The following is a 13990-nucleotide window of genomic DNA, read 5'->3' as shown; positions in this document are numbered from 1 at the left end:
ACCCATTCTGCAATCTGTTAATAAACTTTTCAATCAATCAATCAATCAATCAGACACAGTGACTATGTGATTATTCTATACCGTATTTAGCAGCTTTGGCAGCAGCAGCACCATTTGGATATCCTCCAGCTCCACCCTGAGGTGCTCCATATCCACCCTGAGGCACTCCGGCTCCACCCTGAGGTGCTCCATATCCACCCTGGGGCACCCCACCACCACCAGCTCCAGGACCTGCCAACCAAGATGGTAGAACAAAATCCTTAATAGGACTGTTAACAATACCAGTATATGACCTCTACTCAAAACATTACGGTACTCTACTCAAAACATTATGGTACTTTACTCAAGACAAAGTACTCTTATTTGTATTTGGCCAGCAAGAACTGATATCGGTACACCTCTACTTTAGGGCTGAGCCCAAACGTTCGAACGTTCGGACCTTCGTTCGTTACGTTGGCATTCGAATCTTAATTAATGAGTTTGAACATCCGCTTTTTTATTTATTTTTATTAATTTTTATTTTAAAATGTCAGTTTTTAATTATTTTATTTATTTTACATGAAAAATATATATCAGAATGTGATTTACCAGAATATCACACTATGTTGTGTTTACAATAATTTGAAAGTCACACGTGAACATGGGTCACAACAACATAATCTAGTGAGATGAGGAGGGGTTCCCGTCATATCAGGAAATTAATCAATCATGAAAAAACAAGAGTTTAGTGACTCACACTCACCCGTCCTATTTCATAATACAATGTTTCCGAATGGACGTTTAGATTAAACCAAGTGTATGCTTCATCCCAGTGGCGGCTGGCCGATAGGGGCGCTAGAGCGCCGCCCTCCCTGGTTAAAATAAGAAGAAGAAGAATATATATTTTTTTTGGGCCCTATAAATAAAATAAACATGTTTAAAATGAATAATATTTACTCATTTTAAGTATGTTTGTGTTTCCAATGCACAATATAACGTTAATATATCAAATATAAATAATTGTTTTCATTAACAGGAAGTGACTCCTTTCCGTAGCCGCATTTCTCTCGGGCTAGACGCAATAGGCGTCTATTCTTTCCGTAGCCGCATTTCTCTCGGGCTAGACGCAATAGCGCTTACAGTGGGTGTGCACTGGTTTCATCGCTGTATCCGTCGCAGCCAATCAGTGCGTAACGCGCTGTGCGTTGAAATATGATGTATTATGATGGAAGCCGGGCGCTTTTCCAAGCGATCTATTATCATCTAAGCAAGCAGCGTCTATACTTTCCGTAGCGTCATTTCTCGGAGACGCTCTCTGATTGGCCGACGCCAGTATTTTCCGTAGCCGCATTTCTCGGAGACGCTCTCTCTGATTGGCCGACGTCAGTTTCTGGTTAGGAAAGTTAGTTAGTTAGTTACTCGATGCTGTTGTGTCGTGATGCAGTCACTCTGGACCAGACCTGGTCATTGTACGGGATGATTCTGACCGGCCCGCGAAAGATTACATGATAATTAAAAAAAAAAAAAAAAAGAAAAAAAGTTTAAATTTTTTTTTCCCCTTCTTCTTTTCATGTCAACGTTCACACGCACAATATACGCTTACCTAGGATTTGACTTGATTCAACAACAAAGCAGTCGGGGCAAGCCGAAAACGATCGAAAGTGTGGTTATTTGAAGTTTGGATTTTTTTTTTTACAACTGAGGTAGGTAGATTACATTTTTAGAGACTAAAGTACAGAAAAAAGGTACCGTTGGGTACCGGTATCGATTCACAGGTACCGGTACCGTATCGGTTCAAATGTGAACGGTACCCATCCCTACTGAACACACAACTGCAGGGCAAGGGCATTTTTGCTCATGAAATGCATAGCCAGGTGAAAGCCTTCATGACAAAGTTGGAATTAATTTCAAGGCAACTAGGCAGCAACAATCTCAAACACATGAAAACCCTGAAAGAAGTCAAACCATCAGCTGATCACCGGCACAGGTACTCATCCATGTTGGGAGCACTGCATGATGAATTTTCAAGGCGTTTTCAAGATTTCAAAAAGGTTGAGGATGAAATGCAGCTGGTTTCCTCTCCCTTTACATGCAGTGTTGATAGTTGTTCAGCTTGAACTCATTGACCTGCAGTCTGATTCACTACTGAAAGAGCACTTTAAGTCAGCATCACTGCTAGAGTTCTACTCTGCTCTCAAGGAGGAGAACTTTCCAAACATGAGGAGACATGCTCAGAAGATGTTGGTTCTCTTTGGATCCACCTACATATGTGAACAGACATTCTCAGTCATGACGTTTACCAAGTCCAGGTACAGATCGTCTCTCAATGATGAACATCTGGCAGCTGTGCTTCGCATCTCCACCTCAGACATGCAACCTGACTTTGATGGACTTGTTAAAGCTCAACAGAGACTGGATTTCTTACACTGAATGAAAAAAATAATAACTGAAGAACACTAAAATGTGGAAATATAACAAGTGAAATGGGACACTTGATCTTTTTCTTTTCTTTTTTTTGCAGTTCTGAAAACATTAAATGTTTAATATAGGCATGTAAAGTAAAAAAGGCTACAAAACTGGGCAACTTTTCTTTACACAGTTCAGTGACATGTCTTGTTTATTTTGGCTAAGATGATGTGATGTCTTTAGAAAGCTAAGAAAATCCTTGTTTCAATAGTATATGAAACTCAAAATGCCCTTTGTTATTAATGTTTCACATTTTGTTTATCATTTTGGAAATAAATTCTATTTGAATAAATGATATTTTTTAAAGCTAATGTCACCTTTTAATTGCCAAATAATAACATACACTCTTACCAGGGGTCAAAACAATGCCATTTACTGTTTTTTATATAGAAATAAAATGTATATTATAATTGAGTTTGGAATTTTGGCCCGGCCCTCCAACATATTTTCAGTTGCTCATTCGGCCCCCTGGGAAAAATAATTGCCCACCCCTGCTCTGGACAGTGGATATACATCGACAACAACAGTCTGGGACTGTGGGACAGTGGACATTATACACTTTATCAAGCCCTCCGGCTAGACCATGTTTCAACTAAACAGTGAGTTAATGAGTTAATGCGATCTCTCTCTGTCTCTCTCTCTCTCTCTCTCTCTCTGTCTCTCTCTCTCTCTCTCTCTCTCTCTCTCTCTCTGTCTCTCTCTCTCGCTCGCTCTCTCTCTCTCTCTCTCTCTCTCTCTCTCGCTCTCTCAACACAGCGTGTTAATTTCGCTGTGGGTATTGCATGGATGAATGAACGAATGGTAACTTGTTTAAAATGACAAGATAGGCCTATCTATATGTGTTCATTATTGGATTGATGATCATACGTGTACTAGTGTAGTATGAATCAATTAACTCGACTTAACGTTGGTAACGTTATGAGTCAGTATTCGCTTGGTCAGCTTGGTCAGATGCCCGCGACCACCTAAATGTAGTTCACACCGGCCGCCACTGCTTCTTCCATCTTGATGCTGATGCTTTCCCAGCGGAACACAAGTTACTTAACTTTACACAGGTAAGTTATGTTATGTACATTAATTAAGATATGCAGAGCGCATAGCTCCCTATAGCTTGCTAACGTTAAGATAGCAGGAGCCGTCGGCCAACAAATATGTTGTTTCAACAAATGTATTCACAAAATGGATTATCATCCAAACATTATTGAAGCCTCCCGTGACCAGTACGTAGTCAGTACTCTTAACCGCAGCAATGTGCGCATATGCGCTATGTTATATGCGTAAATGTGCGCTAAGACTCTACAGTACTGAACCAGAGAAAAATTATTTAGGAGCAAATTTGTTGCATGATTAAAAACGATGGTTCGAACATCCGTTCGAAAAACCCTGGTGAATGTTCTAATCCAAAATACAGGCTTGGGGACAGCTCTACTCTACTTCATATGATAAAAACTAGAAGGTGTTATGACAAGATGGATTAAGCTGACAGCAGACATATGTCAGACACACTGACTATGTGATTATTCTATACCGTATTTAGCAGCTTTGGCAGCAGCAGCACCATTTGGATATCCTCCAGCTCCACCCTGAGGTGCTCCATATCCACCCTGAGGCACTCCGGCTCCACCCTGAGGTGCTCCATATCCACCCTGGGGCACCCCGCCACCACCAGCTCCAGGACCTGCCAACCAAGATGGTAGAACAAAATCCTTAATAGGACTGTTAACAATACCAGTATCAGGTATATGACCTCTACTCAAAACATTATGGTACTTTACTCAAGACAAAGTACTCTTATGTGTATTTGGCCAGCAAGAAGTGATATCGGTACACCTCTACTTTAGGGCTGAGCCCAAACGTTCGAACGTTCGGACCTTCGTTCGTTACGTTGGCATTCAAATCTTAATTAATGAGTTTGAACCTCCGCTTTTTTATTTATTTTTAAATTTCCGCTTTAAATTTTTTAATTTATTTTACATGAAAAATATATATCAGAATGTGATTTACCAGAATATCACACTATGTTGTGTTTACAATAATTTGAAAGTCACACGTGAACATGGGTCACAACAACATAATCTAGTGAGATGAGGAGGGGTTCCTGTCATATCAGGAAATGAATCAATCATGAAAAAACAAGAGTTTAGTGACTCACACTCACTCGTCTTATTTCATAATACAATGTTTCCGAATGGACGTTTAGATTAAACCAAGTGTATGCTTCATCCATCTTGATGCTGATGCTGATGCTTTCCCAGCGGAACACAAGTTACTTAACTTTACACAGGTAAGTTATGTTATGTACGTTAATTAAGCTATGCAGAGCGCATAGCTCCCTATAGCTTGCTAACGTTAAGATAGCAGGAGCCGTCGGCCAACAAAGATGTTGTTTCAACAAATGTATTCACAAAATGGATTATCATCCAAACATTATTGAAGCCTCCCGTGACCAGTACGTAGTCAGTTCTCTTAACCGCAGCAATGTGCACATATGCGCTATGTTATATGCGTAAATGTGTGCTAAGACTCTACAGTACTGAACCAGAGAAAAATTATTTAGGAGCTAATTTTTTGCATGATTAAAAACGATGGTTCGAACATCCGTTCGAAAAACCCTGGTGAATGTTCTAATCCAAAATACAGGCTTGGGGACAGCTCTACTCTACTTCATATGATAAAAACTAGAAGGTGTTATGACAAGATGGATTAAGCTGACAGCAGACATATGTCAGACACACTGACTATGTGATTATTCTATACCGTATTTAGCAGCTTTGGCAGCAGCAGCACCATTTGGATATCCTCCAGCTCCACCCTGAGGTGCTCCATATCCACCCTGAGGCACTCCGGCTCCACCCTGAGGTGCTCCATATCCACCCTGGGGCACCCCGCCACCACCAGCTCCAGGACCTGCCAACCAAGATGGTAGAACAAAATCCTTAATAGGACTGTTAACAATACCAGTATCAGGTATATGACCTCTACTCAAAACCTTACGGTACTCTACTCAAAACATTATGGTACTTTACTCAAGACAAAGTACTCTTATGTGTATTTGGCCAGCAAGAAGTGATATCGGTACACCTCTACTTTAGGGCTGAGCCCAAACGTTCGAACGTTCGGACCTTCGTTCGTTACGTTGGCGTTCGTATCTTAATTAATGAGTTTGAACCTCCGCTTTTTAATTTATTTTTAAATTTCCGTTTTACATTTTTTAATTTATTTTACATGAAAAATATATATCAGAATGTGATTTACCAGAATATCACACTATGTAGTGTTTACAATAATTTGAAAGTCACACGTGAACATGGGTCACAACAACATAATCTAGTGAGATGAGGAGGGGTTCCCGTCATATCAGGAAATTAATCAATCATGAAAAAACAAGAGTTTAGTGACTTACACTCACCCGTCTTATTTCATAATACAATGTTTCCGAATGGACGTTTAGATTAAACCAAGTGTATGCTTCATCCATCTTGATGCTGATGCTGATGCTTTCCCAGCGGAACACAAGTTACTTAACTTTACACAGGTAAGTTATGTTATGTACGTTAATTAAGCTATGCAGAGCGCATAGCTCCCTATAGCTTGCTAACGTTAAGATAGCAGGAGCCGTCGGCCAACAAAGATGTTGTTTCAACAAATGTATTCACAAAATGGATTATCATCCAAACATTATTGAAGCCTCCCGTGACCAGTACGTAGTCAGTACTCTTAACCAGTGTTGCAGTGGCAAATTGACAGTAGGTCAAACGCTCCACGCGCGTGCGCGCATGCACAGTTTTTTTTGGCACAGATTTTTTTTTTTTTGCCTTGAAATAGAGAAGCTGAAAAAGGTAGCAGCGTATGAAACTTTTGTATCACAAACAGTACTGTATTTGCAAATCTGGTATATGTCATAAATGTATAGATGTAGCAGTACTGTCTATCTGTATGTCGTGTATGTCATATATGTTATGATGAATTGAAAATGGGGGACCCTGATGTAAACAAGACGAAAGTCTTTCTCTGGTCTGCATCCCCTTAACAATTGTATGTATTTAGCTGTACTGTAACAATTCTGCAATCTGTTAATAAAGTTTTCAATCAATCAATCAATCAATCAATCAATCAATCAATCAATCAATCAATCAATCAATCAATCAATCAATCAATCCCGCAGTGCAATACTCCAATTCAGCCATTGGGTGGGACGGTCATGTGACCCAAATCAGCCAATGGAAGCGAGGGTCCTAGAGTGTTGGTGCTCTCGTCCTGCAGCTGGATACTATTGCCTCACAGCGCGGCCGTCAGCGCGCGGCCCAGAGAGCGCCGCTGGCTCTGCGGCTCTGCAGCTGCATGCTTCTCCAGGAGTCCGGTTGGATAATGCCATGTAAAAAGTCGCATGCCTGACATATCGGCATGTAACTCGAGAACCGAGGCACGGATTTTGGCGAACCAGATGGCATTCGAACGGCAACGAATAGCGCTTTATTCGGTAATTTATATGTTCGGCGAAAAATGCAGCCCCGAGCCTTCAGATGCTCGCAAAGGGCCGTGAAACTGAAAAACAGTGAAACCCCGGACATTTCGATGAATTAATAAACCCCCCCCGGACGCCCCGGACAGGGCGTGAAAAGAGGACATGTCCGCAGTGTGCGACCCATAGCATGATCTTTGGGTGAGCCGCGTCGGGGGGGGGGGGGGTGCGCGGCGCGCGGCGCGCCTCTCAGCGAGGAGTGCTCAGGAGTCGGACTGTGTAATCGCAGACGTTACTAGTCTGTAGCCTGTAGTAGGTAGAGTAGAGTTAGAGTAGACAACTCACTTACCGTCCGGCCGTCTGGACGGGGCTTCCACAGCACATTCCATGATAAAAAAAAGTATCTATTTAGTTAGATAGAGATGATTATCTCTCAGACTCCTGACTTACTAACAATATGAAATACTCCTGGTCCCAAGCATTATTTTCTCGACTGACGAGTCACTGAGCTTGCTTCGACCACTAGGAAACGCGCCCATATTTCATATCATATTTGAAGACCCTAATAGGCTACATTTATTTGCTTGCTGCATTTACATTGGCTGCGACGAATCGATACATTGGCTGCCTGCAGTGACGCTGACGCCCACCACAGTCACCACTGTGAGTGACGTGAATCTCAAAACAATGATTTATATTTAACTAATAATAGTCCCCACGGCCACCGGAGCAGCACCAGCCGCAGGTGTAATTGCGCCTGTAGATGATCCGATTCCCGCCTCCTGCTGCTCTGTCAGCTTCACTGTCAGTGAATAATATATAATAGTAATTTAGAGACCCCCCAAAAAATCGCAAATCAAGTTTGCAGGGGAGCTGATGTCTGATCTAGGGGAGCTATAGCGGTCCGGGCTCCCCTCGTGGATCGCACCCTGCATGTCCGGGCAAAAGAGGACGTTTGGTCAGCCTACTCTACCTGTGCTTTTGTTATGTAAAAACGGTGCCCGCGGCCCGGGCCGAACCGGTACTTAGTTACAACGAATGGGAACAGCGGATTTTTGTGTGCGTGACTGCGCGTACACGCGGGAACATTTCCGTGCGCGATTGCGCGTACTTCAGCCTCAGTGAACGAGGTATAACGCCGTTATACCGAGTTATACCAGCACTGCAACACTGCTCTTAACCGCAGCAATGTGCGCATATGCGCTACGTTATATGCGTAAATGTGCGCTAAGACTCTACAGTACTGAACCAGAGAAAAATAATTTAGGAGGACATTTTTTGCATGATTAAAAACGATGGTTCGAACATCCGTTCGAAAAACCCTGGTGAATGTTAGAATCCAAAATACAGGCTTGGGGACAGCTCTACTCTACTTCATATGATAAAAACTAGAAGGTGTTATGACAAGATGGATGAAGCTGACCAGACATATGTCAGACATACTGACTATGTGATTATTCTATACCGTATTTAGCAGCTTTGGCAGCAGCAGCACCATTTGGATATCCTCCAGCTCCACCCTGAGGTGCTCCATATCCACCCTGAGGCACTCCGGCTCCACCCTGAGGTGCTCCATAACCACCCTGGGGCACCCCGCCACCACCAGCTCCAGGACCTGCCAACCAAGATGGTAGAACAAAATCCTTAATAGGACTGTTAACAATACCAGTATATGACCTCTACTCAAAACCTTACGGTACTCTACTCAAAACATTATGGTACTTTACTCAAGACAAAGTACTCTTATTTGTATTTGGCCAGCAAGAACTGATATCGGTACACCTCTACTTTAGGGCTGAGCCCAAACGTTAGAACGTTCGGACCGTTACGTTGGCATTCAAATCTTAATTAATGAGTTTGAACCTCCACTTTTTTATTTATTTCGTTTAACATTTTTACGTTTATTTTACATGAAAAATATGTATCAGAATGTGATTTACCAGAATATCACACTATGTTGTGTTTACAATAATTTGAAAGTCACACGTGAACATGGGTCACAACAACATAATCTAGTGAGATGAGGAGGGGTTCCCGTCATATCAGGAAATTAATCAATCATGCAAAAACAAGAGTTTAGTGACTCACACTCACCCGTCTTATTTCATAATACAATGTTTCCGAATGGATGTTTAGATTAAACCAAGTGTATGCTTCATCCATCTTGATGCTGATGCTTTCCCAGCGGAACACAAGTTCTGTATCGTATTAGCTCTCGCTCGGCGTCACTCTCTGCACTGTCCTCGCACACGTGCACACGCACTGAATAAAGACCACAATGTACCTTTAATCCCAATATTTGTCTGACCACACCCCTATCAGCTTACCCATATAAGCAGGGGTGGGGCCACCCACTCGCCTCCTTCTCGCTTTCACCACAAGGAAGTGCCTCGGTAGATCCCCACACTTGAAGTGATGTGATGGTAGGAGAAGAGTTGGAAAGCAAGGATACGTTGACATCATATCTTTATTTTCTCTCTCACTATTTTCGAGAAAATACGGCGATATTGTCTTCGTACTGGAGTGTCTGGAAGATGATGATCATTCTAAAAATCCTCCACCGGTTTTTGTATTGGGAGTTTGCGCCGCTACATGCTTTTCCAACTGCAGTCCTTGCTGTGTGCTGGTTGCGGTAAAGGCACAGCTGGGCTGTAGGACGCGCCGCTGTTGTGAGAAGTGGTGGGTTCCTGGTTTGGTGAGTTATGTTTGCTGGCAGGCTCCACTTGTCTGTTAGTGCTATGGGGGCTAATTGACAATGTTTATGAAAACCGGCCCCAGGCTAGGGTCCTTTGTTCAGCCTCTTAGGCGACAGAAGACCTTGGTCTGAAGCCCATTATAGTTTTAACTAGTGGGCCGCGACCATTAACACTGGTGATCCCTGTGTTTTCTGGACGAGTGGATATCTCTCTGTCACCGTGTAGCCCCTTCTTTCATATCCAAATGAGAGTATTCCTTCACGAGGAGATATGGGCATAGATGTTCGATAGCGGAAGATCTATGTTCAAGTCAGCTACACAGGCCAGTTTGGGTATTGTGCTGGCTCCGTCGGGTGTTGGTAAAATCACCGTTGTAAAGCTGTGTTGACATCTTGTTTCTCTTTTCTCTTAAAAAGTGAGGAGGGTTTCAGAACGGCGGCCTGTCTGGGTGAGTGTTATATCATTGTGTACAAGTTCAGGTGATAGCTGCTTAGCTTACGGTTAGCCAGTCAGCTGTTAGCTGCGCGTTAGCCTGCTGTGATCACTGCATGGCCTACATAGGTTGGGCCTACTGTTAGCCAGTCAGCTGTTAGCTGCGGCGCTAGCCTGCTGTCATCACTAGGAAACGTTAGCTTGCTGCTATCGGCCAAGGCCCAGCGCGGGGTAGCTCCGGCTCCTCGCGCGCCGCCGCGAGCTCCCCTCTGGTCGCGTGCGCCGTTCGCTCGGCGTCTCGCGGGCAGGGGCAGTAGCGACCAACGGTTGGAGCGGCCGTTAGCTTAATGCTACTCTGTTGAACGTGCTTTGATTATAACATGTTTTAAACACTCTTGACTACGACGTCATCTTTGACAGAGGATGTTCGTCGAACCTGCCCTGGGCCAGGACGGCAAAGCCTGCGTCAACAAAGGGGACCGTAGCGACGGGTTGGAGCGGCGACGCTGCCCAGATCGAACAACACAGGATGGCTGTGTTTTCTACGGTGTCTTGAGACTGCACTTCGTTGATCTACGCTCCGGGTAGGACAAGGTTTGGCCAGACCTTATACATGTCTTCTGGCTTTACCTTCTACATGTTTTGTAAATAACGATGTTTTCCAAAAACGTGTGTTGCTGCAATACATTTAGGATACGACGCAAGTTTTGTGTGAATTGTCTTGTCACTGGTAATTAGCTTCTCCGTGCAAATCGGGTTGTTGTTACAGATGTGAAAATGATCTGGTTGTTGTGTGAGAAACATCATGTGTGTTTATATGTACCGTGTGCTCACAACTAAGGGGGTTAACTAAAGTATCAAGCTATGCTTAGTGACAAATGAGTAAAGAATGGTTCTTTTCTCAGCCTGTAATGACAATAATAATAATAATAATAATAATAATAATAATAATAATAATAGATTGAATTTTAAGAGAGAAGCACATATAAACAGTGTGTTCACATATTAACAGGTTTTCCTGTTTTAACTGGCCGTATTAAGGGTAAAGTAGGAGGATTGTGTTTTTCCCCCCGGTTCCCTGGGGACTTCTTCATCCTCCTATCAGAGTGGACATGTTGTTGCACTACATTGTGTCAATGTGTGGTAGGGATACGATGTAACCCTTAGCTTGATTGCTGAGGTTGTGCTAAATCAGCTGGAGAACCTTTATTTTCCTAAAAGAAAAGATTGTTGGTCGCTTTCGTGTGTGCTTAGCAAGGCCTGTGGCCGATACTAATCGAGAATTATGTATTCTCTCATTATGAAAAACGGCGTTCCTCTGTAGAGTGTTTTTGCCATTTTTTGTAGGTGATGATGGGTTGTGTGTGTCATGTGACCTACAACTGGGTTGGACTGGCCACAGAAGCACATGTGTAAGTTTGGACCGGGGCTCTTAGAGAGCCCTCTCTATTCTGTGTTTTTTCCTTAGTAAAAATCAGATAGCAGGTTAGCTCATGCGCTGTGTGAAGCTGTCAAACGCTTCATAGAGCTGACTATGACTGTGTCATACTCTCTTTTTGTCATTACATCGTATCATGGGTGTGGGGTCGTAAAGGGGTGAACTGGTAACCTTTCCTCTCCCCCTTTTTTCTGTTCGTCAGGGGTACACCCCCTGTCCTTCAAGGTTCCTGTCACGTTGCGGTTCGGCACGTTACGGGGTGAGGGGGGGGGGGGGGGAGTTTCCTGGTCCCACGGCCTGGAATACTCCTTCCATGTGAGGGAGCCTCCTTCAGAGTACAGAGCCTCCTCCTCAGATTGTCAAGGTGAGTGGACCCTCTAGAAGGTGTCCTATTCTATTGTGTATGTATTCGATTCAATTCGATTATTGAGTGTGTATGGGTTCAGTGCCTCTTCCCCGGAGAGCCCTAAAACCAATTTTTTACATGGCTCAAGGTGCAATATATTCTTTTCAATCTGTACAGCTCGTGTGGGAAGTCTCTCTGGGGATTCCCGTCTCCTTCCTATGGGAGGGTGGTGGGATGTAAAAATGTGAACGATTTTTACCCCCGGCTGCGTAGACTGGGATACATACTGTTGGTGCTTCCTTCTTTTCTATTAAAAAAGAGTTGGAGTTAGGAAGTGTCACACCCCTCTTGGCGTTCCCCTGGGCGCCTTGGGGATTCAATGACAGGTCTAAATAGCCTGTTCATTGATGTGGGTGTGTCCCGACGCACGTATAGTGCTAGCTCGCTGTAAACAGGCAACTGACTGGCACGCCTTGGTTGCTTGAGGTTAAAACGGCGTTTTTATAAAGCAACTGGGATGGAGGTTTTTCCTCTTCCGACGACCACATCCCACGACCTGGGTTGGTTATCGACGGATTCTCGTTCATGTCTGGGGGATGATGACGGAATGGATCTGAACATATGTAGAGGGGTCTCACGCCCTGGGGGTGGGCCACTGGGCGCGGTTCGCCCGAACGTCTGGGTGGCGCCTTCTTTTCATGTTAAGATCAACACGCATATCTGCCATTTCTCCTGGAGAAGGCATGTCGGCGTGGTTAGGGCACGGGACTGGTTCTGGTCAAGCTGGTCCGGATCAGTTGAACCCGCTGTCCGCCGGGGATGCAGATCTGCTGTTCTGGTACCCTGAGGGACTTGGGCTTTTTTCAGGGGGGAAAATGCCAGGTCGGTCCGGGTGTCACAGGGTTAAGCGCTATGGAGACCCTGGTTGGGTAAATTTTTTACTCAGCACTGTCGTAATGGCTTACGGCCATGACAACCTGTACACGCTCGATCTCGTCGGATCTCGGCCGCTACACAGGTTGGTCCTGGTTAGTACTTGGTTGGGAGACCGCCTGGGAATACCTAGTACGGTGTGCTTGGGGCTGGTTCTCCATTCTTTTTCGCTCTTCTCTCATGCATGGCGAAGAAGGGCCTGTTGGGGTGGTCTTTGACCTCCTCTGGTGACCCTGTGCTTCCCGTATCGCCAGGCCCGGTCCGAAGTAATGTTTCGTTGACCCGTAGGCCTGGGTTAACCCTTTTTGAAAACTGAAACACTTGTACTGCGGTATAGCCGGTGTATACTCGCAGGTGTGTTTTGGAGTTTTTTCTTGAGGGGTTATAGGAACAACCGCCGCATTGGGTAACACCAAGGTGGTTGATTCCCTGGTGTGTTGGAGCAGTGTCAACTCCCGGGTTCACTGGTTGAGGGTGCCCCTGCACGTTCATGATGTCTGCCAATCGTGTCAGCCTTCTCTGCCTCAACCCCTCTGGGTGGGTTTTTTTTAAATGGAGGCTTGGTCATGCAACAACGCCAGCATACGCCCCTTCCGCCGGGGCGGCTGTGTTCAGCTGTCTCCTCTGGCGCCTGTCTCGTCCGCAGTCTCCAGGCTAGGGTTAACAGCCTGTTGCCTGGTTTTTCCCCGGTGCGCTGCCTGCTTCCGTTGGTTAACCTTTTGTGTGCTTACGGCCATGCTGACTGCCTGTTCTGCAGGGTCAGTGTGCCAGGCGGTGTACTATTGGGGGGACAGGGCCCGCTCGGCTGAGGGGCCTTTGTCCGAATACGCTGGCGATGTGGGGGGCGGGGTCACTAAGTGCCCACCTGGTGGGGTCTTGATGCTGGCATCATGGACTTCTCCGGGCCCCCATTCCAGGGGGTCCAGTCCCTTTGGTGGGTCTGGGTCTTCCTTCGCGCTCCGCTGCTACGGCCTTGCCACAGGGTTGGGTTGCCCTTGACCCCGTGATTCTGGGGGCAGTAACGAGGTTGTTTCCTCCGTTCGTTCCCGGGTGGCATGCGGGTTGTGCGTGTGTGTAGTCGTGGGGTCAAGCCACGGTCTGCTCACCCTGTGCGTTGAGTTGCTTGAGTGCCTCTTCTCACGGTCGGGTCCGTCGCGCTCCCGTGAAGCCCCCAATAGGGGGGGTGCCCTCCATTAGGGTGGGTCGGGGGGGCTCGGCCCTCCCTGTTCTGATGGTTG

The 13990-nt window shown here is 45.1% G+C and overlaps 1 protein-coding gene across 1 annotated transcript in view; it reads right to left on the bottom strand.

The window, feature by feature from the left end:
* The window catches only part of LOC311223608 (uncharacterized protein), a gene marked incomplete at its 5' end in the record, with an annotated part of 122991 nt that overhangs the window by 96079 nt on the left and 12922 nt on the right, over positions 1 to 13990 (bottom strand). The window contains 4 exons of the mRNA XM_084308383.1: positions 82 to 231; positions 3974 to 4123; positions 5203 to 5352; positions 8373 to 8522. Coding sequence (XP_084164509.1) covers positions 82 to 231; positions 3974 to 4123; positions 5203 to 5352; positions 8373 to 8522 — 600 coding nt within the window. The remainder of the gene's footprint in view (positions 1 to 81; positions 232 to 3973; positions 4124 to 5202; positions 5353 to 8372; positions 8523 to 13990) is intronic.

This window comes from Notolepis coatsorum (genome assembly GCF_963971535.1).
Source record: "Notolepis coatsorum genome assembly, chromosome: 1".
NCBI lineage: Eukaryota > Metazoa > Chordata > Actinopteri > Aulopiformes > Paralepididae > Notolepis > Notolepis coatsorum.
This window is presented reverse-complemented; position numbering and strand designations above follow the sequence as displayed.